Source organism: Coloeus monedula (genome assembly GCF_965178545.1).
Source record: "Coloeus monedula genome assembly, chromosome: 5".
Classification (NCBI taxonomy): domain Eukaryota; kingdom Metazoa; phylum Chordata; class Aves; order Passeriformes; family Corvidae; genus Coloeus; species Coloeus monedula.
The window spans coordinates 57,844,284-57,870,904 of record NC_138785.1 but is presented as its reverse complement, the minus strand read 5'-3'; the positions used below and the strand labels follow the sequence as shown (position 1 = coordinate 57,870,904).

General features: G+C 36.7%; 1 protein-coding gene across 1 annotated transcript in view; it reads right to left on the bottom strand.

Moving 5' to 3' along the window:
* Nucleotides 1–5,450: 5,450 nt before the first annotated feature.
* The window catches only part of ADGRA3 (adhesion G protein-coupled receptor A3), a 54,589-nt gene continuing 33,418 nt past the window's right edge, over nt 5,451–26,621 (bottom strand). Inside the window, exons 9-19 of the mRNA XM_082282386.1 lie at nt 24,963–25,164; nt 21,699–21,848; nt 19,101–19,262; nt 18,621–18,824; nt 17,307–17,520; nt 16,951–17,159; nt 12,052–12,176; nt 11,392–11,515; nt 9,622–9,767; nt 7,395–7,490; nt 5,451–7,206 (exon numbers count right to left, since the gene is read on the bottom strand). Coding sequence (XP_082138512.1) covers nt 5,967–7,206; nt 7,395–7,490; nt 9,622–9,767; nt 11,392–11,515; nt 12,052–12,176; nt 16,951–17,159; nt 17,307–17,520; nt 18,621–18,824; nt 19,101–19,262; nt 21,699–21,848; nt 24,963–25,164 — 2,872 coding nt within the window. The 3' untranslated portion in view covers nt 5,451–5,966. The remainder of the gene's footprint in view (nt 7,207–7,394; nt 7,491–9,621; nt 9,768–11,391; nt 11,516–12,051; nt 12,177–16,950; nt 17,160–17,306; nt 17,521–18,620; nt 18,825–19,100; nt 19,263–21,698; nt 21,849–24,962; nt 25,165–26,621) is intronic.

The window sequence follows — 26,621 nt, the reverse complement described above, 5'->3', positions numbered from 1 at the left end:
ATCCAGGAACACTAAATATAAGGTGGCAAATGTAACAGGCAAGAGGAATCACACCAGTTGAGCTGGTGTCTTTAAAGAATTAAACTTGCCAAGTAGCTAACTTACATAAAGATGAGAAAAATCTCTAAGTATAAACCAGTTTTGTCAAAAAGATGGCTGTTGAAGGTGACAGGAAAGCTGAGCCATGGACTGGAGTGAACAGCTGACACTACGTGCTGTTACCATTGTGCAGCTGCCTGCATTTACATGGAAAGATGGCATGTCTTGGAAACCAGTTAACGTACAACTGTTTTAACTGTAAATGAGGCTTTTTTTCCAAAGCTCATTCATGTTGTTCACAAGGTTCAGATAAAACTTCAGCTATGGGATAACCAGATGACATTACTTCACAGGATAGGACAATGTAAGTCATCATCAGGGATGTGTCCATATACTGGTGATGGTTCCCACATGCAGGTCATCTTTCAGCTGAGAGGTACTGGCCAACTGTGTGTCACTCCAAACTGGCAGCATTTTAGGGCAATCTTCTGGATTGTTCATTACCTGTATGTGGAAGGAGCAGAGTACTGCTGATTGCACTCATTTTTGTTTATCAGATCTTGAGACTGTACTGGCCTGAGAAGATATTTTTACATCTGCAACTGTATTTAATAAAGGTGTCTTTTCAACTATCCTCTTCTACTTTGTATTGAAATCTTCCCTGCACACACTATGTGCCTTGTAGTTATCAAGCCATGATTAAACTCAAGTACAGTTTAACTTGAAATTCATAATAGTAGTACATCTTCAGCCCATAAAAGAAACTGTGGCCTGATGCAGTTAAGTGCTATGTGTCAACAGAATTGACAAGTTTATGTCTCACAATTCCTTGAAGAGCCTGTCAAATTTGTGTGTCTGGGACCTTTAGAGATAAGCCTCTTAATGATTAGGTGCACACTACATCCAAGTATTTATTTTAAATATCTTACTCAGCAACTCCAGATGTTACCAAGGATGCCTCCTCCCCTAGAAAGGAAACTGTCCTTCCTACATGTTTCTATTTCACCAGCTGCATCCAATACAAACACCATCAGCTAATAGATGAAATACAGTCCCTGCATACTTAAGATTTTTGCTGCTCAGATTTGGACTCTGCCTTATAGGAACGACTTCTTCATTTGTGAATTAAAGGGAAATTGCTGCAAACAATTCAGAAAGCTGCTCCACATTGTCACAATGTAGAAGGCTGTTGGGGAGGGCAGAAGACAAACCATGTTAATTTGTAGCTGGCAACGGATTAGGAAAAAGGCTGCAGGAGGAGCATTTGATGCTGAAACAGAATTATCATAGTCAGCAAACAGAATTTTAAGTGGATAAAGTGAAAATGTCAGGTATGTATTATAAGAAATGGTTCATCCTATCAAGAATTACATAGTGATTCATATAAAAGGCCCTTTAGGCTTTGCAGCTGAGCTGAAGTCCTCCTCCTCTAGGTGAAAGCTGAAATTTACACTTAGAAGATAAAACATTTATACGAAAGAAAAAAACTATACTATGTCTTTAGTCATTTTATGAAACCTATGTCTCTGAAACAATCTCTAAAATCAAGTTCTAAAACTTAATCTATACTAACATTTAGTATTCTTTCATTCACACAATTATTGGATTTGAGGCTAATCAGTGATGTCCCACTTGAAGAGGTACATGAAACTATTACTATATGCAGTACTTAAGTATCAAGTGCAAAATTTCAAGGATCTTCATCTAATAGAAACTAAAAATTTCCCCTCAGTTTTATCTCACTTCAGTCTTGCCTCATCTATTTCATTACAAAGATTTGTAAGTACTATTGTACTGACTAAATGCTGACTTCAGAGAAAATGCCATATTCAGCTAAGCACTTAATTTGTATACTCAAATTGTATACTTTGGGATTAAAGGTGATTAAAGGTTGTTTGGCTTTTTTAAGATGAAGTCACATCGGATATGTGATCAGCTGGCTGTGAGTCATGATTTGTCAGCAAGCCCATTTCTGCACTGACCTTTTAGTTTCTGTCTTTCAACGCTCTAGAGCCATCCTCCACAATTCAAGACTTTGTCTACGATGCATGGGGGAGCCACAGCCTCAGCCAGCAGAGAAGCCTGGTCAGCAGCACCAGCTCTGTGAGGGCTTTTCAGAAGAGGCCAGGTGAGTGGAGCAGGCAGATGACTGCTTTTCCTCACCTCCAGCCAAGGACTGCCATTCCCTACCTGCTCACGTGGAGGCAAGTTTCAGCTGTGAAGTGATGCTGATGGGCTTGTCATACTTAGAATCTTACTAATTTAACAGTTTTCAAAATTTAACTCTTCTATATAAAATAAATTGTACACCTGCATTCATAGATACCACCACGTAGTTTCCTCCTCCATCTCCCCAAATGTCCATATTCAGCCAATCTGGGAACCAAAGGTATATAAACCTCATCTAAACTAAAACCAAACTCCTACAACACAACAGGTTCTCCTTTTTTGAAAACAGGGGTTAAAAATTCAGTGTGTTCATTTAAATTAGATGGTTTTTTTCATGTTTTATATGTTAATCTTGAACTCCAAGGAGAATAGTACTTCTCACAGATGTCTATGCTATTAACCTCTCTAAGACCTGGATACTGTGACCCACTGAAACCAATGTGAACCAATCCTTCACTTTGCTCAGGGATGTGAAAATGCAGCAACACAAGACATCAACAGTTTCAGCAAGCAGCACAGTGCTAACACAGAAGTGGTCAAAACGTAATTAAGCAAAAATGAGAGAACTTAATAAAAAGTCATTATTTCTTCCAACATCTGAAATATTTCTTAACCTACACAAAGTTTAAATTTATTACCATTTAAGGTGTTATGATAATGGATGAGATCCAATTAACAAGAGATGCCTCTGCCCAAATTACAGTGCAAATGAGACCATACGCCAAGTCAATAGCACGCATTTAACAATGAACATGAGGCAGAAAGATAGAAGATTATGTGGAGACTACATTGCACCTTCCAGTACCTGAAGGGGCTTACAGGGAAGTCAGAGAGGGACTCTTTCAGGAATTGTAGTGGCAAGACAAGGAGTAAGGGGCACAAATTGGAAGAGGGAAAATTCAGGTTACATATTAGGAAGAAATTTTTTACTCTGGTGAGATACTGAAACAGGTTGCCCAGGGAACTTGCGGATGCTCCATCACTGGCAGCGTTCAAGGCCAGGTTGGATATGGCCTTGAGTAACCTGGTCTAGTGGGAGCTGTCCCTACCCATGGCAGGGGCAGTTGAAACTAGATTATCTTTAAAGTCCCTTCCAATCCTTCACATTCTATGATAAAACCACCTAAACCTTTTTAGCCATAAACCAGGGTGTACTTATACCCTTCTCCTCTATATCCACAACACTTGTTTTTCAAAGTCTGCCACTGCCACTAGTATGACTGCACAAATACACACTTTTGTCATGGTAACAACCAGCCCTAACTACTGCTGCCTCTAGTAGTCTCTCTTCTGTAGATACCACAAACTGCCCCCACTTTGTGTTACTTTCCTTTATCTCTCTGATTAATGATGGTAGTTACTCTCACATTGATCCACAGAAAGCCAAAATAAGCTTTTTGTGGTGTTTTTTGTTTGGTTTTGGGGTTTTTTTTTTGCATTGGAGTGATACAGGTGGTTTTTCATATGAAGTTTAATTACAATTCTGAAAATAAGCTTACTTTACACTATTAGGAAGGAAGATATAAAAAAACCTGAAGACTTTTCTGCTTTTTTCTTAGTAAGATACTATATAAAATATCCCCCCTTTTACAGAGTCTAATAACCTGCCTTCCACGTTTCAGTAACATAAATTCTTTCAACTTAAGATTCTTCATGAAAAATACAGCAGATGGGAAGTATCATTGTGTTTGTCAAGACTATATCAGAGAACAATGTCTTAATTTATCATCTGAGCCAAAGCACTTGTTACATGAAAAGCAAATGTAGCTATGTATACAGCAGTGAGTGAACTAAGCATGTTTATTAGAGTGATGAGGTAAGAAATATTTTACATTAATGACCCTACCTGTACCAAGGCTAGTCAGAGTTTATTAGGTACTATGAGAAAAGCTTATTTTTTTGTCTCATCAAAACAGGGCAAACTATCAAGCTATGCAGAAGTATTACACATAGAATTAATTTTAAAGGTGAGTTTCAAGAACTACTAAACTGATATTTGGATCCAAGCAAACCTAAGAAAACAGGGCAAGTGCTAAAAGCAATGGGCAAGTGGATTCTTAAGCGTAACTGATCCTACCTTAACTCCCTACCATACCTTGTTCAGATAATAAATTATCTGTGGACTGTTTGGACGTTTTGCCGTGTTATACATGGATTACATTTTTCTACCACTATAATCTTAAAGATAAAAAGTAGGCTTAAATTATTTGCATGAGTACATACATTTGTTACTATTAAAAAAAGCACAGTATAAACACCTGATTAAATATAATGTATGAGTATCTCAGTTTGAGCTACTATATATGGGTTGCTCCTAGTTGTGTAATATACAAATTCATCTCAGAGTTGATTGCTTCTCCTGGCACATCTCCTTACATTCACCTACTGTCTGCAATTCGGTTTTCATAACTTGCAGTATTTGGAATGGAATAGGATCAAGTTGCTGGTTTTGACTTCTACATCCAAAACTGCATTTCTGCCACCAAAAGGAACCCTCCTGCACCAAGTAACAACCCACAAACAGCAATTACAAAGCAGTCAGTTGTCTAAGATGTTTAGATATTTTATCAAATAGATTTAAAACATATTTGATATACACTTGTGTATTTAGTTAAAATTCTTTTCTTTAGTAATATCCATAAGCTCCTTTTTTTGAGTGTCTATCCTTATGCTAACTGTAAGGCTGGATACAAGATAAAAGCTACCTCTCTTGAAACCAGGGAAATAGAAAAGCAATCAAAACTGAGTCATACACTTGTCAAAATGTTCCTGAAAGAATTCTTAAATGGTAACTACCCAGAAGAAGTAAAAATAGAACCCAAATTCTAGCAACACTGTCCTATTGCAAAGGTTAGTACAATGCATCCAAGATTAATTCAGGCTACCAAACAGACAACTAGAAGCTGCAGTAAATCTGGCAAGCAGTAATTAAACATATCTGAACAAGTTTATCAATTATTTAACACAATATTTGAGTATGGACAATGTTAGATCTGTATCATGACTCAGATACACTTAACCAAAACACCCAAAATGACTAGTCAGCAGTGGGTAACCAACTAACTAAGTATATACAATCCAATTCCATTTGTTGCTTAAGGTTGAGTTGTGGTACCAGTACTACATTATACAGAAGCATTTTTTGCTATTTAATACATGTAACTTTAGCAAAACTCGTATAAGTGCTGGAAACAGGTACAACCTCAAGCACCACTCTGCAACTACAACTTCAAATTGGTCACAGCAGCAGGATGATACAAAATATGATCTTGTTTACACTGAGGTGTCAACAATTTAAGTGTAGGAAATTGTAACTTCAGTATTTTCTTTAGTAACAGAAGCTCAAAAGTTTCAGATAATGAAAGAGTAAAATCAATATGACATTCAGTGCAATAATATTTAAAAAACCCAACAAGTAAGTGCAACTTTGGGCTGCTGGGGAAAATACTATTTATTATACATTTAAATACAAATTTGAAATGTGTTGTGGACACATCTGCGGGGTTACAGGTAAAAAAAATATACAAAGTTGTGTTCTGCATCTCTCAAGACTGACACTTCAGAAAAAATTTCACAAAATACCAAGCAAGAGTTCAGCTTTGTAAGAACAGACAAGGTAATAACGCATAAAATTTTTTGCTTTGTTCCCTCCCTGCATAAAGTACCTACAGTCTGTAAACAGTCTTTAAAAGTGTTAATAGCTTTAAGGAATGTGTAATCACAGTTCATACGGATTCATCCCAGAAAGAATTATAATGCTACACAGTAGTTTCGTGTTTCCATAACCCAGTTCTAATATTACCAGTACTGTCTGCAGTGAGCAAAGGTCCATCCTGTCCACTGCTTTTAAGTCCGTTCTGGACGGCTAAATTTAACCCATAAGATTTTTGTTGGTTTTCAAGTTCAGCCGCTATTGGTTTCCTTAGAATATCTTTTTTGTTGTTGGTAGCTATTGTTTTCTCAGTATTTCTGCTACTTTTTGGAAGTGTACTGCAAGCATCACTGCTGTCTTGTTGGGACTGGTTATACTGACGTTCTCTGTATGCCATATAGGCTCTTCGGCTCCTCGAGTGGCCCTCGCTGTTGCTCTGGCGAGTTTTGGGTAAGCCATTCTGCACACTTCCTTCCACGCTCGTGGGAACGTCATAGGCATATTCCCTCAACACTGCGAGCCTGCTGGCACGATGGCCCTTGCTCCTGTTCTTATGGTGCCGGCTTGGGTGTCCGTTTGTCCGAAACTGTACCTCCAGTGGAGCTACGTGCATTTTGATATCATTATCTACTGAATGTTCAGTGAGACTGTTATCAAGTTGAGGACCTGTGTTCAATGGCAGAGAAGTAGGGTGGCACTGAGCTGCTGCAGCTTGTAAGTTAGTTAGTTTACAACCTTGAGAGGAATTTTTTAGGCTTGAGGCACTTTTATTTGTGCATGAGGATTCTGCACTACTGTTGGTGCATTTCGGGGCCTCTCCGTTGGTTCCACTGGAACTGGAAGGTGGCACATTTACTTGCACCGAATATGTACTCCTTCCTGGGCAGCAAGTTGTTATCCAAGCATGCCTGACATCTTCCCTGTTAATGCAATGGTGCACCATAAGAAAGGCACTGAGACTTAAACATGTTGCCCCGAAAAAACAGCTGAAGATCAGGTCCATAGGATAATACAGGGAGATGGACAGAGCTCCAAAGATCCACAGCGTAACATACAAAACCAAAGTAAGGCCCACTCCCAGAAGCTGCGCTTGAAAACTGTGCTCGTTCTCCAAAGCAGATGTGGACACCAGGGACACTGACAATGAATCCTGATGGGCCAGTTCCCCGTGTTCGTTGGTGGCCAGACGCTGCTGCTCCTCGATGGGTTCCTTCAGCTCGTATTTGCGTTCAGGGTGACGCTTTAGTTGTATGAATATGCTGAGAAAATACATACAGTTTATGAAAATTATAAAACTAGCAGGTCCATAAAATGCTCCTAAACTAGGTTCCCAAGCCATCCAGCAACTGCAAAAGAAACAAACCAAAGAATAAATTAATATCTTTGCACAAGTCACTTATGCTTCTTCAGTTCATTGAAATGACCCTGTCTGTGCTACATTTTCTGGAAAAATCAGAATTAATTGCAACAAGTATTCAGAGACAAGCAAGCCTAAGGAATCTTTTGACAGAGCTCTCACTTATAGGCTACTTACTAAGGCGCATTAGGTCTGCTGCCGTAATTTCGGATGTTTGCTGCAGCTGTTATTCCACAAACTATGATAGGGATCCCTCCACCAATAAGGTAGAACCTAAAAAATAAAACCAGTTTATCAGTAGCTGCTTAAGCGCAATGGATTTTTTCCAGTCACCATGAAGGAAATGAGAGCTTTCCAGGATTTGGAAACACACAAGTTCTTTATGAAACTAAATAGGGTGCATCAGGTTTAGGCTTTGGTAGCATCAATTGTTTTCTAAGCCTTCCTCAGTACAGTTTTTCTCCTCCTGCTGTAAGCTGCCTCTCTCTCACAGCTGCTCACTCCCACCTCTCACTCACAGACACTGAACAAAACCATACAGTGTTATAAGGAAGAAGCAAAAGCTGTCAATCAGAAGTTGTAAACTGCTGGAAGAGAGTAAGGAAACTTAGAATGAAAATACTAAGTGGTATGTCCTGTTCCAGAGGTGAACTTGCCTAATATTATATACACTGTTTCTTGAAATTTTTTTGGGTGGAGGGGTTTGGCATATGGCAGTTGGGTTTTTTTTTTTTATTTTTAATGGACTCTGTAATTTTACAGTATATAGTTCCTGCTTCTCTGTGGTGGTATTAATGAAAACTGTATACTTTCAAGAAGAAAAAGGGCCTATGTTGTTGGAGTATCTTACTTTTCATTCTGATTTCTATGAATTCCCATTGAATTCATTAGGGGCAGATCAGTAATTACTGATAATCAGAATTAACAGTACTCAGTCCCGCAGCTTATACTAATCCAGTCCAAATTCAGATCAGAACACACAAGTGAAAGCTCCTACTGTGACATGCGGGTGAGCGCTTGTTTTTTATCAACAGGAGACACCTATTATGGTGGTCCTGGACTTTTCCAGTGCATTTCTGATAATTCACCAGAAATAACTCTTCTCTCACTTGAGACACAAAACAACAGTCTAAAACAAATTATGACTTTCTTGGAAAACAAGATGAACTGAATTTATTATTTAGTTGCTGAATCCTACAAAGATCAGATTCTGACATTGGTGTATTCTGTATCTTGATGCAGCAATCAGGAGCTGGCCAGATAAAACAAATCTTTGTACAGGTACTGCATTGTGGGCAGTTTTACTTTGAGACTAAATTTAAAAGACAACTGAAAAAAAAATTCTTCGGTGGCCCTTCCATACAAAAACATCACACATCTATCTGACTGAGGAAATTCCTGATCTGTAGGAAGTTGGACACTGAGAAAGTCTGAAAAATATAAAGCATGTTTGTTTGCTCTGTTCTTGTCTTGGATACTTGTCTGTGGAGCTACTGCCAGTGTCAGAGATGAGGTGTTCAGACCTAAAAAAGCAAGTTCATGTATGTCTGTGTAGAGCTGAGCCTGTAAGGCTGGTAATTTTACTGCAACATTTTCCAGAGGAGAAACTTCATAACAAATAATAAGGGATAAAAAAATGCTTGTATGTAGTACTGAAGATGATACTTGAAGATAATCAGAAATGCACTTCTGTTTTTCTGCAGTCTCTGTACTTAAAATATCAAGCTCATTAAATATTTGCCTGTAACTAATCAAAGTTAATCAGTTTCTGCCACCTTGTGGCGGATTTCAGTGTAGCAGTTTTAATTAACATGCAGCAGCTCAGGAGGCAACGTGAACAAGGCATGTCAGTATTTTCTAGTAAGAACATTTCACGTAAGTGAATTTAATAGATAATTAGTTTGTCTCATTTGTGGGATCTCAGAAATGAAAATTCAAGGAGTAATGCCTCACAAAGAGCACTATTTTCATTTGATTATGAGTGATAACCCTATTTTTCAAATAATTTGTAAACAACCTTTGGAAAACATATTAAACTTTATTTAATTAAATTGCAGTGTTTGTTAATTGTGGTAACAGTTCTCTACATTCTTTCTTCTGACAATTTAATGGATTGTGTTGCTATCTAAAGTCCTAACAATCCTGAAGTCAAACTTTCAGTGGTGATGCTGAAACACTACCAATTTTTTAATTTACAAATCAGCAACCCAGCATTGCATCTGAAACACACTAAGACCAAGTCTTTCAGCTCATCCTCCTTAACAAAACACCGAGAAACAGAAAAATCTGAAAGGAACTTTACAGACCTTGAGAGAACCGAAGAATAGTGACTTATTACATATTCTGGTCAGAATATAAATGTAGCAACTTGGGAAATACAGAGCCACAGAAACAAACAACTCACCTCAGCATAGGCCTGGGTGGAGGAGGTGGCTCATCAGGATCTTGACACCTTTTGGTTTTTTTGGTTACCTGCTTGTAAATATTACGAGATGTCACTCCCAGCCACAGTACTGTTGCAAGAGTGGAATAATGGAGAATTATCCCAACCTTAAAACAAAAATAGACAACAAAAAAACAATTAACCCCCAAATATTTCCTTTCTACTGAGTTATTATAGTAATCATTAAACTCACAAATCAACATAAAGCTGAAATTTTCAAAAGCTCAGTTCAAGAGAAAAAAAACCCCTCTTATTTTATATGACTGTTCTAAGTGTCAAATTATTATTGTTTTAAAAAAGAATAAAACATGTAATGCAAACCCATGCATGGAAAACTTAATAACAGGGGAAAACCTGTTTCAGATTACATATCAATCATACGCTTTAGGAAACTGTATTTTACAAAAGACTTAATTAAAAATGTCCTGTGTTACTGATATTATTCAAATTGAAACAAGTAAGGGAACAGCAAACTCACGATACTGTGACAACTATGGAGCAGATGGCAAAATACAGACAGCCAACATTCATCAGAGATTTTAACATAATGCAAAGATAAAGAAAGTGTATTAGCTGTTTAACCAGCCCAAACATTAATGCAAACTCTGCTTAACAGGGGAATCTCCTTGTCCGGTACTGCCTTATTCACAGGCCAACACTGCCATGACAGCACATGCAAGGCTAACACTTTAGTTCCTATTAAGCTGACTACAAGTGGGTTTTTGCCAGTTTCAGTCACCCATAAAAACACACAACTCCCAAACAGCCCATCTGTACCACAAGGTTTCTTCTGGAGGATTTCTTTCTCCAGGAAGGTAAGAACAAAGGTGTGTGTATGTGTGCACACACATAGGAGAAACATCAGGGATATATTTTATTGCATCACTTTGAACCATCAACCTAATAACTCCTGTAAATTCAAACAAAAAGCACTATGGAATGTTATGGCAAGGGATTTGAATTTTTTTTTAATTGCTGGATTAAAAAAAAATTTTTTTTAAAGTTTCACTGACATTTTTGAAAGCAGCAACTGTTGTTATACTGAAACACTGCAACTAAATTGGAGATGGCCAAATCTTAGAAGGGTAAATCATTAAAAAGAAGGAGTCTCAATAAAGCTAAGGACATGTGTTTAGAGAAAGCATGGGGGCTTGAAGCACTTCTCTCCCCTTCGGTTACACTGAGCAAAGAGAAATAGGTATTTCAATACCTGTGAAAATCAGATTTCACATGGCCTGTAAAGGCCACATACAGGCCTATAAAATAATTTCATAGTCAGTAAGTCTCAAAAACAGAAATAACCAATAAAACTTAGTTTCTGTGATAGCATTTTGGGGGAAAAAAATCTCTTCCACATTTTACAAGGGCATGTAGTGATAGGAGGTGACTTTAAAGTGAAAAACTGTTGATTTATATTAGATGTAAGAAAGTTGGTTTTTCATAATGAGGGTGGCAAAACACAGGCACAGGTTGCCCAGAGAGGTAGTACATGCCCCATCTCTGGAAATATTGCAGGTCAGGTTGGATGGGGCTCTGAGCAATCTGATCTAATTGAAGATGCCTCTCTTTATTGCAGGGGTGTTGGACTAGATGACCTAAAAGCAAAACATTAATTTTTTTGTCTAAATTTTACATTTTGATGAATGCCTTTACAGCATTACAGTTCTGTAAGTGGCAAGGGGACCATATTCATATATAGGAGTAAGAAAACAGCAACTAATTTTTACTTACTGCTTGGCAAATGCTGGCATTCCTGGTCTGAGTTATGCCTCCAATAAACACCACACATGTCAGGAAAATATGAAAGCTCAAGTTAACTAACATATGCCAGCTTTTAACACTGATCCTGATCACACTGTTAAAAGGAACAAATTAGACAATATAAAACACAGCTACATTACTGTTTTCAGAAACTAGAAAGATATTCTTGTGATAAACAACATATAATTTCTGTTAATGATTGTTTGACTACTACATGCTTTCTAAACAAATACAATCTCTGGACTTTATCCCAAGAAATTAAAACACCCTCCCACTGCCAGCTTTATACATCTATTTGGGGCCTGATTTAAGAATTTTAGGATTCAAGTTTTCACATCAACAGAAATGTAAAAGGCTGAACAGTTTGTTAAATTCTACTATTATTCTTGAATGGCCTCTTCTTTCATCATGAAGCAAAATGAAGAATTAAAGGAGAGACATGGTTACGAGAGCTAAATTCAGCTCAAGAGAGATGAAATAGCTACTTCCGTAACTGTTAGTTTCCATCAACAAATTTTATAGTGAAAAAACACTGAAAGCATATTACTATATCATTCTCTAATAAAATAGAAAAGATAGTCCTAAGCATGATGAAACTAATTTTCTTAGTCTAATAATTCTGATTCCTACCTGTGATGGTATATGTAACTGACCATGATCATCAACAGGCACATCAGCAAAACCATGGCAGTGGCATAAATTACTGGGTGCAGAAGATCAGCTGGCTGTGTATATAATTCAGCTCCAGTCAAGTCCTAACAACAAAACCAAAAATAACATTAGTCCACAGTATCTATTTTTTGAGGGTGGGGGAATGACAAAGGGAACACAAGAAGTAACAGACACCTTCTAGATGAATTGCCTTCCCTCCCTTCTCACCCATCCCAAAACAACTCTCCAATTATTTATTTATTTATTATTATTTATATATATAATTCTTCTGCAATTATCTGCTATTCTGGCTGACCTTTATAAATGCAGTCACAATTCTTATAGAACAGTTCAACTTCATATGTTCTGGAAGATACAGAGAGGTCAGCAGCTTATAGAAACACACCATTTTCTTCATCTTAAAATATCTGTATGTACAGATGTGGAATAACTGTGTGTTTCAGTTGTAATTATCTTCTTTAACAACCCAAAGAACATGACAGAAAGTGCCCTCAGCAAGTCTGTAAATGATGTTACAGACTGGGGGGACCAAGCAACAGATTGGAGGATAATCAGAGGGATGTTGGTTAGACAGCAAAACGGGTTGATAAAACATCATGAAATTTAGGAAAGGAAAATATTAAAAGATCTGCATCTGGGATTGAATAACCCCATGCACATAAAAGTAGAGGCTGGGCATTGGACTGATTAGAAAACAGCCATAGTTAGTGGCAGACAAAAGCTGACCACAAGTCAGCAGTGTCACCTGTAGCCCAAGGCCACACTTTGCTGTGTGAGCACTGGCACAGCAAATGGGTGAGTGATGATCCTTCCCTTCTCCTGAGCACTGAGAGACCATCCTGCAGAACTCTCAGTCTGAGGCTCCCCAGCACAAGAAAGACACGGACATACTGGATGGAGCAAGTCTAACAGATCACCAGGATGATTAGCAGGCTGAAGCATACAGTGTCTGAGGCTGAAGAAGATGTCTTTTATATTTAAGAAGAAAAGGAAGAGGGGAGAAATCTCATTATTATATTGAGCTACCTACTAGGATGGTATAAAGACGACCAAGTCAAGCTCTTTAAAACTCTTCTTGGACCTGAACCATCCACTGATGAAAGGAAACTGACAATATCAGCAACACAGAAAATTCTGATTAGATACAGGAGAAAAATTCTGAAGTGGTCACATACTGCCCAGGGAGTCTGTGTCCCTGGACATACTCAAAGCTTGACTGAATATGACCTGGAACAGTAAGACTTGACTTTGAAGGCAGTCAAACTTTGAGCAGGTTAACTGGACCAAATGGCACCAGATGTTCCTACCAGATTGTTATTCTATGATTACTGTTTGACCAGAATAGATCGTTGATAATTCTAAGAGAATTCAACAGCTCTATAGAGTCAATTAAATTTTCTGAATCCACCCTGGAACAACATTTTCATTTACTCAAAAGAAGAAATAATTCTGTTTGGAAGCAGTTACAATTTACTAGAGTTCCAGGAGCGGGGAAGGGACACAAACATGACATGACAACTCAAAAGAAACTGTAGTTCCTTCCAGCACAAAATACAGTAAATTTACTTAACTATGGTTAGTGAAGGAAGTCTATTAAAAATAGTTTTTTGGACTGGACACGATACAGAAAAGTCTCTCCCCTGTAATTCTGAGTCACTCTAAAATCTCTGGAGTTGGCAAAGTTCAAAAGCGTCCTGAGGAAAAGGAGAGAAAACTTGCCATTCAGAAAGAACAATAAAAGATTAGGAGGAAGTTTGAGTCTGTTTTGAGAAAAATCCATGATATTTTCAAGCTTAAGATGGGTAATCTGATTTCATGGACAGCAAAAGAGTTTTTGAATTAAGGCTTACAATTAAATTAGAGTCAACAGTTTCTTCACCATACCTTCAATTGTTCTTTCATCAGAATATAAATTCGTTATTCCTAACTAACTTAACAACCTCATTTCAAACTAATTCAATCAGGTTGTCAGTTTGATTCTTATCTATCTGGTTTTCTTTGGCACCTTGAAAAGGATCATAAGATATTATGCCTCAGGCAGCCAGTGTCATCTGATTTCAACACTACCTGTGGCCTGGTTGTTATGCAGCTGGGGATCCCTGGGAACTGACTGCTGTTACAAGCACAAGCAAATGTTTTGTCACACCTGGCCCATGAGTACCAGGCAACAGAAACTGTAGGACAATTCTGGTTGCTGCTTCCGGACTGGTGTCATGTTACAAGATGTCATGTACGTATTGGTGTGAATTTCAAGAATGAGAGCTACAAAATCGCAAGATTTACAATAATCTTCTAAAGTATCTGAGAAAACTCAGTGTGCCTTGCCTAGATAGCCAAGGCCTTGACCCAATAACCAATGGAATAAGTCAATGGAATTCTTACGTGTTGCACTGACATTTTTCCTCAGATCTAGTAGAAGGAGTGACAGGAACTAATAATGTTACTTCTGAGCTAAACTGATCCTAAATAATTATTAAGTAAAAAAGAATGACAGTACAATAACAGAAGTGACGGCATTAAGAATACTGAAGGGCGGGGGTTATAGCCAATTAGCAGAACTCTTGCTTCTTCTCAACCACTATTGCTGGGTTTTTTTCCTCCCTTCAGCCTGTAATAATGAGTTTTCAGCTGAGCCTCCTCCTTATCTCTTCTATTATTAAGAACAGTGGTGAAGATAATTTCCAAATAAATACAAAGTTTTACAACTGCAACTGCCTATCGCTAGATCAGAAAACCAGGCACTTAGTGATGTGTTTCCTTATCAGAGGACTTTACATTATGTTCTGAAATGTATGAAGAGGGTCAGTACACTACAAATTGCTTTCTTCTACACATATACGAACTAAAGTAAAGTAGATTAAAACAGAGGGAAATAGCTCTGGTTAAGTCATTCACCATCCAGCCAGGACGATGAGCCACCATGTTCAGGTCCCCCTGCCACTGCCATTTCATGTATTTGATGTTAATGACAACTGCTGGATTAAAGAGCAAACTTCTAAAACTGAACCCAAAAGAACTTCCTCTGAGCCCAAGACCAGAACCCAGACTTTCACAACATGATGGGAGTCTAGAAGTGAAATAGACTATTACGGCGTTTTTGGTTAATATCTGGACAGACATTACAAAAACCTTTTTTAGCAGTCACTTAGACATCCAGAGTTTCTGCAGTGTATTATCTGTGTGCAAAGAACATCTGTCAGATGAGTATTATTCTGTGCCAGTCCATCTACCCCCTCCTCTCCAGTCTCTACAGCCTAACATTTTAGAAAGTAGCTAAACACTTAAGGAATATCAGTTTTGAGCAAGTATACAATGAGAGCTACTGATAGAAAAGGAAGAAAACTGCATCTTTCTCCAACTTTCTTGATTTCTGATTGTCAGCAGTTCTCTTTATAATTCACAAGAAGATAGTCATACAATCTTACCATGTATTAATTCAGAAATAGTCTTTATGGAAGCAGATTGAACATGCTTTTCATTTTTCCTCCTCAAGCGGCAGAAATGTGACCAATTTAAAGCATAATCTCTCTTTATATGCATATTACACATACAAATGAAGTTTAATTCTATTTTAGAAAATGCTGTTAAATTTTAGGAAAGGATTATATATTTTAAAAATATCCAAGAAAGGAACTATATGATTGTAAAAGTTTAAAGTAATTTTAAACAGTACCCTCAAAAATAAAGTGAAAAGTTGCTTTCTTTGAGCACTTTTAAAAAGCTTGTCATGTAAATCAATTTTATTTATGTTTAGCTTGGAAATTACCATTTAATTCTCTTCAGAGGAAGATTTTTGAAAATCTGAGTTTCTAAACTCCCTATCAACTTCTAATCCACTGATCATCATAAAGGAGCCCTCTTTCTTCCATGTATGATTATATAAAAACATATTTAATTCCACTAGAACAAATTAACTACCACAAAACCCATACCAAATTTACACTTAACAGTATTTCCTAAACCGTGTAATATTTCGCTCAGCTTCCTACCAGCCCACCCTAATTATGTATCAGATTTTATCATTTAGCAACTGTGGTGATTTCTCATGAGCAGGGTAGCAGTCATCATCTATAAAAAGGGAAGCTTCCCAGGCAAAATTCTGAAATTAAGAGTTCTGAGAACAGAAAAAGAGGAAATTCAGCTTCACAGCTGAGGAGCACTAAAAGAGTCTCTTCTATCACCGTATTTCAAAACTGGTTAACCATTGTATTGATGCCAATATGCTTAGACTAGATTTTAGATACTATTTTTCAGCAGTATTTCAAAAATGTTTTTCATAGTTACTAAGCGTTTTGGTTTTTTTTCCATTTCCAGTGATGCCTTCTGGTAACAGACATACATACTAGTGAATGAACAATTAATTTAGAATGAAATAGCTGTCTTTGGTTGAGAAAAAAATATCTGGGAAAACACTCCTGGTCATCTGACAAAGCCAACAAATCTAATCTAACACAGAGAAAATAGTTTAAAATAAAGAGCAGCAACAGTTGAAGAACACCTGTCATTATTAGACTAAACTTCATAAAAGCCAATTTGATTAGGTAACTCATTAAAATGTCTGCCTATAATATACTATTTTGCATATGAAAATTCTTTTGTTTCTATTATATCCAGTTGATTATTAGTTATTTATTATCCAATTAATTACACTTTGATAGATTTCCACTTAAACATCATCTTATTTCAACATTTACATCAACAAAAGCAAAAACTAAAGATGTACTTATTATGTCTAGTTTTATGTGAAATGGAATGTGGGAATGCTTGTTTTCCTTAACACAAGAGAAAAACCAAACGGAATCATATCTTGAAACATGTTTAAGTTTCAGAAAGAAAGTTAATTTTTCAGTGTCATACCATTAAAACAGCATAGTTGCTGAGGGAGTAGCACTGAATAGTCGTAATATTTTCATCAGACAGAAGGATGCGACAACCATCAGATTTCCATCCCCCTTGTCCATTCAGGAGATCGAAGTCCCACTGAGCTGCAACAGCATCTGCTCCATGTGCAATCCGCCGCAGTGTCACGTTGATAGGAACGTGGTGACTGGCTATGTTTAAGCCATCTGTTGCAAAGGAAATGTATTTGCACATAAATTTCTCATCATGTAACACATTGGATGCTAAAACCTTCTACTGGATACACACTAATCAAAACAAGGGAGTCAAAAATGTTTACTAAAGATCATTAAAAAGTAATAATAAAAACAAACCTATCTTCGTAAGAATAACTGGAGTTACAACTGTACGACGTTTCCCATCGTCAGCCAGATTTGTTGAATTTCCTGTTGCTGGGAAAAGCTTTCCATTGCGAAATGCAATAAGCTGAAGCTTGTAGACAGATTCATCTGCTGATCTGATTTCTCTTTTTTGTTTTTGCATGAAAAGGGAAGCTGGCAACTGGATAGAAGCCTCTACAATTGTGTTCTAGAAACAAACAGATTTAAAGTTCTAAAGAGAAAATTGTATTCTTTACAGAGATTAAATTAGCAACTCCTCTATATATACCGTGTCAGAGATGAATACATTTAGCAGACTATATATAATGACCAACCTATTTGACAGTATTTCCGAGTAATCCAGGATAAAATAGCTTAATCAGGTTATTAAAGTCTTAAAACATTTTTTAAAAGAAAAAAAAAAAGTAAAAGATTCTGAAGTTACCTTACTTGTTACAGAGAGCAAAGTTAAAGTTGGTATCAGTAAAGTATTACAAGAGTTTTTCCAGATTAGACTATTAGAACTAGAAGCAGCAACCAACACAAGTAGACAAAGAGAAATGCTGCAATTGTGCATTGGTACCATTCAAAACAAAATGCTGCGTACAAGCAGGGTGGTTTTACTTGTATATAAATAACACTTGAGTGAGAAGCATGCATATAGTTTCACAGAATTACATAAGTATAAATTGTAATATACATCCTGCAGTGACATTCAAGCAAATTAAGTGCTAAAAACAAATAGGTAAGTTGGGGAATATAACTGAAAAAATACTTTTATAGAACACGAAGAAGTGTTTCCATTTTATACACACCCACATACAGATGTAATATATGAGTGCGTGTGTGTGTATGCACATGCACACACGAAATTAACCTCTCAGGTCAATCTTCTATTTCATGTTTAATTACAGGATTACTCTGAGCAGAATATTTCACATTTTTAAGGAGACTGATAATATCTGATTTAATACATAATGAAGGTGAAAATGCAGAAAAATAAAGACATACTATTACAAACTAGGAAGTGTCTCAATTTCAATACTTATGAAAAGGTCTGAAAGGATCTTTCAACTTAAGAAGTTACAATGAAGAAAACCACATCTACTTATTAAAAGTTGTGTCCATTAAAACAACTATTTTATAATTAAGGTTTATTATCCTTTATCCCTTTCGTTCTTCTCACAGTCATTTTTGGATTACACAAAACCACTAATTTAACCTTAGAAATTAATAACAATAAACTTGCTTGCCAAATTATTAATACATATTATTACAAAGTCAGTAGGGAAACAAAGAGGGTATCACCTTTAAAGCCAGACTTGACAGAGTATTTGAAACATTGCACTTAAAGCTTAATTGTTTATCTAGGTTTCCATCTGGATCTCTTCTCCCATAATCACTGAGTCCTGTACGGTCTGATGTAGCCACTTTCTGAAATACGGTGCAAGTCATCCCAGTGAAACCAGCAGCCTTTATTACATAGGCCTCAAGAGCGATATTTGGAGAATACTGTGATGACAAAAATCAAACATGAAATGATTTTACACACCACAGACAGGATAATAAATAATCTTAAAGGGATTCTGTGCCTTCACAGAAAAACACATCCAGAAAACTGTTTCAGTTTATCTGGCAGGTAAAAATCTTTCAAGAGTATTGCTCTTCTCCCTACAGAAATAGTAGGCATTTCAGACAATGCCAGCATCTATTAAGAAAAATAAAAAGCTATTCAAACTCAAGAGTGAGCAAAACGTCTTCTAAATAAATAAATAAATTCATACTTACAGTAGAATAAACTTGAGCTCCATTTGCAAGCCGATACATAGCAATTTTCTGTAGACACTGTACGATTCTGGTGCAAGCCTTGGCTTCCCTTTGTGCCATCCACAGAACACGTTCATCAGCCAACATAATATTACTTGCTATGTCCACCATGACGTCACCAAGCTAACATGGAAGAGAAGTAAGACTCTTTTATAGGTATGAAACCATTCATACCTAATGAATTCATACCTAATGACCCAAAGGTGGGTCATTATCAAAAAATACAAAGTGACTTGGCAGCACAAAAAGCACAAGGAAATTGGTTCCTCCTATTTCAATCACCTCATCATGTTGAGATACCAGAATACTTCAACTCAGACATTTACCCCATTGAAGAAAAATGTTATGCCAATATAATATGTCTGTTTATATTGTACTTAGGAAAAAATTCATGATAAATATTTTATTAAAAGGAAGGGGTGCAATACTCCACTTTCTACTGTACTAATTGCTTAAGAGGACTATTTACAATCAACTTGAAAACTAAAACTGTAACTCAACAGTAATACAGTTTGCATGTATGATAGAAGACAAGAAAATAGTAAAACAGGCAAAAAATTAGCATACAACCCTTCTGTTTTGCTTCCTTTTGGCAAGTCAAACTTTTTTTATTGCTTTCTTGCTTGCCTTCAAATTTGCATGACCTGTTTTAGGTCACAGGTTTACATGAGAGACACAGCAAATACCCACAGGTACCAGTGCTGCTTTCAAACCACCAATTACATTGTTTTAAGTTCATAGTCCTCACCCTGCCTTCTGAATAAAAACAAACTATAAAGGGAACTTATTTATTTAGGCCACTCTACCAAAATTAATGAGTACCTACATTGACAACATTGACCCACACCAGATTTTCACAACATTTAAGGAGTAGTGACAAATACTGGACCAAAAGAAAAGGTGAGTATAATTTTTAGTTGAATTGACTGCAATGCAATTCACAGTGCCTAAATTTAGGGACTGGAATTTTCTGCTTGAAGAGAGACAGGGCAGTGTGAGGAAGATATGTCCTTTACTATCCATCCAGGCTTCCCAAATTTTTTTCAGAATATTACTAGTAAGGAGAGAACATTATAATTTGCTCTTCTTTTTTAAAAGGTAAGAATTGGAGTATAAAAATATTTATTATTTTGAGAACTGACTCTCTTAGGAACAGAAGTTACAAACAGTAAAAATTCTTAACAACTAACTACAGAACCTTAAGCAGCACTTGCAGGCTGTAGTCCTTTCACTAAATCTTCAACAACAAAGTTAAATTAATTGAAGGTGTTTCTCATGACTTATTACTACTCGAGAAATGGTAACAAGTTTTACACATCAACAAATGGTGAATTTAGAATAAACCAGCAGTGTTAATATCCTCAACTCACAGAATTCAAATTGCTTCATACTTTTAAAATATACTACACATTATTCTTTCTCCTGCTTATCAAGGTATGAACAAGTTTTTCCAGCTGTATTCTAACTCAAGACAATCTGCTGAGAACTTTCTGAGCATTTGTCTTGTTTCTTCTGATTTGAAAGAGCTATTAAATGACCCTGTTTATTATTTATTGTACTAATCTTTCAGAATAGCCACCTCAGCACAAACGAAGGAATGACTTAGAAGATGGCGGGAGTGAATGAATACGAAAACCAGTGTCAAGAACAAGTTAGAGTCGTAACTTGATAAGAAATCAGCCTTATTAATAGCTACTAAAATTTTTACATGAAATTGTACTCATGTTCCTTAAATATACCAGCAAATCACAGGCTGGCTTCAAATCAAACCCACTGAGAAAAAAAACCCCATTGTCTAAGACGAAAATCCTCCAAGGAGTTCTGAGAAGGATGTAGAACCAGCATTTATGGTTTGCTGGGGGGTGGATGGGGAAAATTTGGCTTTTTTTTTTGCACGTGTTTAAACTCAAGGCATTGTGGTCTCCAACTTCCCAACATGCACTGTACAGTGAGATCAATATAACCTCTGTTCAGCAGTGAAACAGAGAGTTTCTACCCACTGGTGGGACTATTCAACTACTTGCATTTTTCTCCCCAAAAATGAGCGTTCTCTAAGATTTTGTTTTAATGTCTTATGTTATATCCTGCACAACAGAGGAGTACTGAAAACCTTAGAGATATGGCTCAATATTGAATAAAGACAGCCTATCATGGTGGAAGGGGAGAAGATAAGTCTTGTTTTATTCATTATTGAGAGGATCTCTGAGGCTTTCATTATTTGTGTTTTTAGATAAGAACATACCAATGAAAACCTGTGTGACCCACTCTATACTAAATAAAAACAGACTTACTGTACCTATCTCCCTGCTCCAGTGCTGACCAGAGGTGTTACTCACATTACAGGTCCAGTGAATGCTGGATCATCTCAGCGCGAATGCAAAGTCTGTGACCATGGGTCAGCAACTTCAGGGACCTACTAAACAAACAAAAACATGGAATAGAATCTGACAATCCACTAACTCAGTGCCTGCATCTAACGTTGGGAAGATTTCACTGCTCAGAATACTTAAGGACAAACACTTTGATTATCTTTAAAGTGATTGCAAATTATCCAGTTACCTCTTTATATTTTTCAGCAAATCTTCCAAATTTCTCTATCATTTCAGCCACAAAAATAACATCCATTTTATCAGAAAAATTTGCTGCTTCAACGGTGTAAGCCAAGAGCTGTCTTGCTGTTGCCACTGCATTAGTAAGGTTGAGCGGCATCTACACAGAGAACAAACATGAGCATTTGAAAAAGTACAAGATAGAGAAAACACTTCATTAATTAATAAATAAGCATTCATCCAAACAGGAGAGCAATTCCCACAGGGTCACAGTGTTTTAAGTAGCTAAGAATCACCACCTTATCTGCAAGCAAAAACATTTCCTACAAGCCAGAGAACTATCATTTGTACTGGCAGCCAGCAACTGGGTTTTGTGCTGTTTTCCTAGAAGAGAAAGAGGTATTGTACCAAAAAAAAAAAGGAGAAAACCCACCCCCAAAACAGTACTGTCAACTGCTTATTTTCATTTTCACCAAAGCCAATGCATGACAACACAAAGCTCTTTAAATATAGCATTTTATAGCAAGAGAAGCCAAAACCAATCCAAACACACCACTACCATAGCATTCACTTTCAATTCTGTAATTATAGGAAGCATTTGGAATGGCATACACGCACAAAAATACAAGACAGATCTCTCTATGGCAAAGATCATGATTTCACTCTGTAAACAAACCCCATGCTGGAAAATTCTTCACTAAATAATACACAACATCAACATGCCTGAGCTAGCAGGGACCAAAAATGGGAAATTTTACATAGTACAGTGGAAAGCTGTGCAAATGTTATCAGCTCATGCTGTTTATCCATGATAATCCAAACTAGAGAGGTTCTCTCTCTCTGGTTTTTGGTGTGGAGATATCTAGTCTGCCCTACTGAACTTGAAAAGTGCTACATAAGCACAACTATATATTTGTCCTTGCCAGTCTTAGCACTTGTACATAAATTTCAATGTGACTAGCGGAAGTTAATTTTTTGTTAATATGCTAAGAGTCATGCATTAAAAGTGCAAACAAAGTTCAAAATCATAACACACACTGAACAAAGTCAAATTTCAAATTCAGATACTCCGTAAAATTTCTTTGAACTTTTTATCATTAATTTCTTTTCACCTAAAACTGTACCTGTTCAATACACAAACAAGAACAGTGGAATATGAATGCTCTTGTAGAATACTAAAAAGGTTTTATTTTATTTTACATGTGAACCTTTACTTGATTTAAAATGTTTGGCGAAGCTCTGATGTTGAAAACAGCTCAACTACCTTTATTCAGAGGCTATAAACACGCTTGTAATATGATTACATTTAACATTAGTCTCAGGGACAAAATATTTCTGTGCAGAATAGTGCTAAAAATTCCAGACCTACTATACATAAAAAGAAGGCAACTTTCATATGTAAAAACAACTCCCACACCCTCCCTTTAAAAAAAATTAAACCTTTATTTCAGCACAGAATACCTGAGTACATGCATTTTTAAGTAGATCACAGGAACTTGTCTACTTCACACATTAAAATTTTTGTTTTGCTTTTCTGAAGATACCAGTCTGATACTTATATTTTTAACTTCCTAACACAAAGTTGGCAACATTTTTCCACAACCTGAAAAATGTTGGCTAACCAAAAGCAGTAATAACAAGCTTAAGTTATCTAGGCTCTCGAGCAGCTGGGCTACAGTACATTGGCAGCAACGGCATTGAGTTGTCACAGGCCTTGCAGGAAAATGTGAATACCCAGGTGAGAAAAAAGCAAACCAGCAGCATCAAAGCTCTATTTAAGCTAACACTCAACCTTCCTGTGTCTCAGAAAAGGACAGAGTGATCCCCAGCATCATCTCTCACCTGTTAACCAGTCATTAAGACAGAACAATCTTCATTTGAGCCCTCAAATGTGTTTCATGGGATCAAACCATGGCATGCACTTCTAGTGCTAGGAATATAAAGCAGTAAAGCAGAATAGTTATGTCAGCCTCTAAGTTTATCTTGGGCCAAAACAGCCACTCCCTTTGTTTCCTTTTCTTTGTTAGACCAGTGCTGAGGGGTCCTCAAGGAACCAGAGCAGGGAAACAAAAAGCTATGTCTGCATTAGGCAGTACCCGAACACAGAGGGAGCAAGTCATCAACAACGCATCTACACAATATGTAGTACAAGTCTTTTGCCTCAAACTGGAGTTAGCCCAAGCAACCGGACATCAAGATTTCACTGTGTGTATAAATCTAAGACATCCCAAGGGGAAAACACCAGTTCAGATCCAACTGTCCCACTTGGGGGCTGAGGCGCTTCAGATCAGTAGTGTGAAGTTTTCCCTAAAAGAATATGAGATGAACCAAAACACTCCAAACCCACACAAATGGAGAAATCCTACCCTAGGCTCAGATAAGCATCACAGCCTCATGCTAAATATAAGTGGTGCTACCAACATCATCAACTCCAGTGACCAAGCCTTATTATTAAAAAACAAACAAAAAACCAACCACCAAACAAACTCCAAAACACCACACCAAAAACAAGCAAACAAACAATCTCGTATTTCCATAGTTTGACCTGTTGCATCTATACTAGTGATCTGACCGCATGTGTTGGAAAACAAGCTTAAACCAGAAGTTCAAAGCTTTATGGAGTAATTTACAACACAGCACCTATACAGACAAGGTTGGGTACACCACTGCAGAACAGCGTTAGTGGAAGTGTGCGTTACCTAGATGAACCTCAACAGAAACTTGGAGCTGAAAAATTTTGTTTCATAGCTACAATTTAAATTCTAGAATACTCTCTTGGATCCTGGTTAAGTGCTACCAAATAAAGAAGCCTAGTTAATACTCACTACTTTCACTAGTTAACTTTTATCAGTTACACCGAATCTATCAAAGGTTTACAGCAACAAAGGCAAAGCAGAGTTTGACTACTCTCTATTATTATCATGAAAAGAGCTGCTCTCCATTACAGAATAAGCCTGCCTTGTTTCTTTACAGAATGTGGGCAGGGCAGGGCATCCAGTTGACAAAAATAATCATGACAAGCTCTTATCCTTTAGACAAGTACAAGGAATAAAATTTTCCTTGCACTTTCAACCTAGGGGCACTCAAAACAGGTACTAAACCAAGCTTTTAACCTAAACCTGCAAGTTCCAGTATTGTACTCAGAGGCATGTGTCCATCATAACCTATCTAGACTACCAATATTTCCAGCTTAAAAAAGATGAAGGGTCTTCTGAGTTTAAATTTTCATTAATTAGATTTTCATAATTTGATTTTACAGAAATGCACAAATTACCTGATTGAACATATAAAGAACTCGAGTCACATCATTTGCATACTGGCACCTGGAGTAGTCCTCGTCTGCCCAGTACCCTCCCCTGTCGCATCTGCGCCAGGCTCTTCTCTCATCTTGTGAGTTGCCAGGATATATCCCACTGCCAGCAGAGTAACGTGTACACAGCAGGTATGCAGTGATGCCTGCCAATGTTCTGGGCCACCTGGGGAGTCAAAAGGAAAAAAAAAAAAACCCTCATATTTAGACAAATTTACATGACAAGTAAATAAAAGGATTAAGCACTACAACATGAAATAAAGAGACACTCAAAACTAAGCATCTCTAAACTATTTAAAGGGCCACCTTGGCTCATCTTCAGTATTTTCAAGCTGTTCACATTTGTGTCTATTAACAAAATGAGTTCTAATGCTAGCATGCTTTTTTTAAAATTCTTTCATGAGGTTTCAGGTGGAGAGAAGAAGGTGCTTATAAAATAACTAAAAATAGTTTACAATTTTTGATAAAAAACCTTGCCTACTTCATGAAAAATTCCCTGTTAACACTATAAAAACTAGTTGATACTCAATTTCTACTTGTCCTCTACACATGCATCAATATAACTTCCAAACAATTGCATTCATATTCGTACCAAAATGCAGATACGAACAGAAGACTACATTTGCAGCATTCAAGGAACAGTAGAGGCAGTACTACAACCACTCTGACCAGTTTTGCAAACAAAATACCAAATAGAAATTAATGGGAAAAACATCATTCATAGTGTCAAGAAAGGAGAAAACAATTCCTTTCACTCAAGGTATGTGAAACTATGCCCTTCTTTGGAAAACTAATGTTCTCTCCAGTTTCTCTGCTAATTTTACTGTGTATTTTATCTGTAATACTGTGTATTTTATCTGTAAAACAAACACAGATTAAAAAAAATATAGTAAATAAATTGCAATACATCTTTAATGCACTGATCCTTCATTAGAGCAGAACTGATTCAAGAAAAAAAAAAAGAATAGAAGGAAACCATGCCTGAATTAAGATGCAATGCTGAGCAGACAGAAGGGACAAGGACAAGGAATGGCAGCCAGTCTGCCTGTTCCTGCTTCTGTCTCTCTACCCTGTTATATGCATAAGCACTATTTGATCATTCAGAGCACAAATTCTTAAATTTTAAAAGTAAAAAGCATACAGACCTAAATTGCAGAATGCTAGGTATCTCAAATTTAACAATCCAACATATATGGTTTATCTAAAACTGAGAGCAAGTGAGCTTCATTGGATCATTCCAGGCTTTCTGTAACATCATTATGTCAAGCTCTTTTAACAGTCTTAAGAGCTAACATAGTTTTTCTAAATTTTAACTATTTCAAAGGGCCTTGTACAAAGCAATTGTGTCCAAAAATTGGAACTGGTTGAAAAAAAATTTTTGTGGATTACACTGTGATTTAAAGTTTGCTTTTCTATCTGGACTGCATTTTAGTAAATAGCCATTTATTCACTACTATCATCTAAATTAAGAACCGCTAAGAATATATTGATATTAAAAAAAAAAAAAAAAAAAATCTGTGTTTGCAGGAGGGTGAAGTAAACACTTTGAAGGAGGTTCCATTTTCAGGAATCTAAAAATTTAAGTAATACTGCCAACACAGAGAAACTGAAGAAATCAGCACC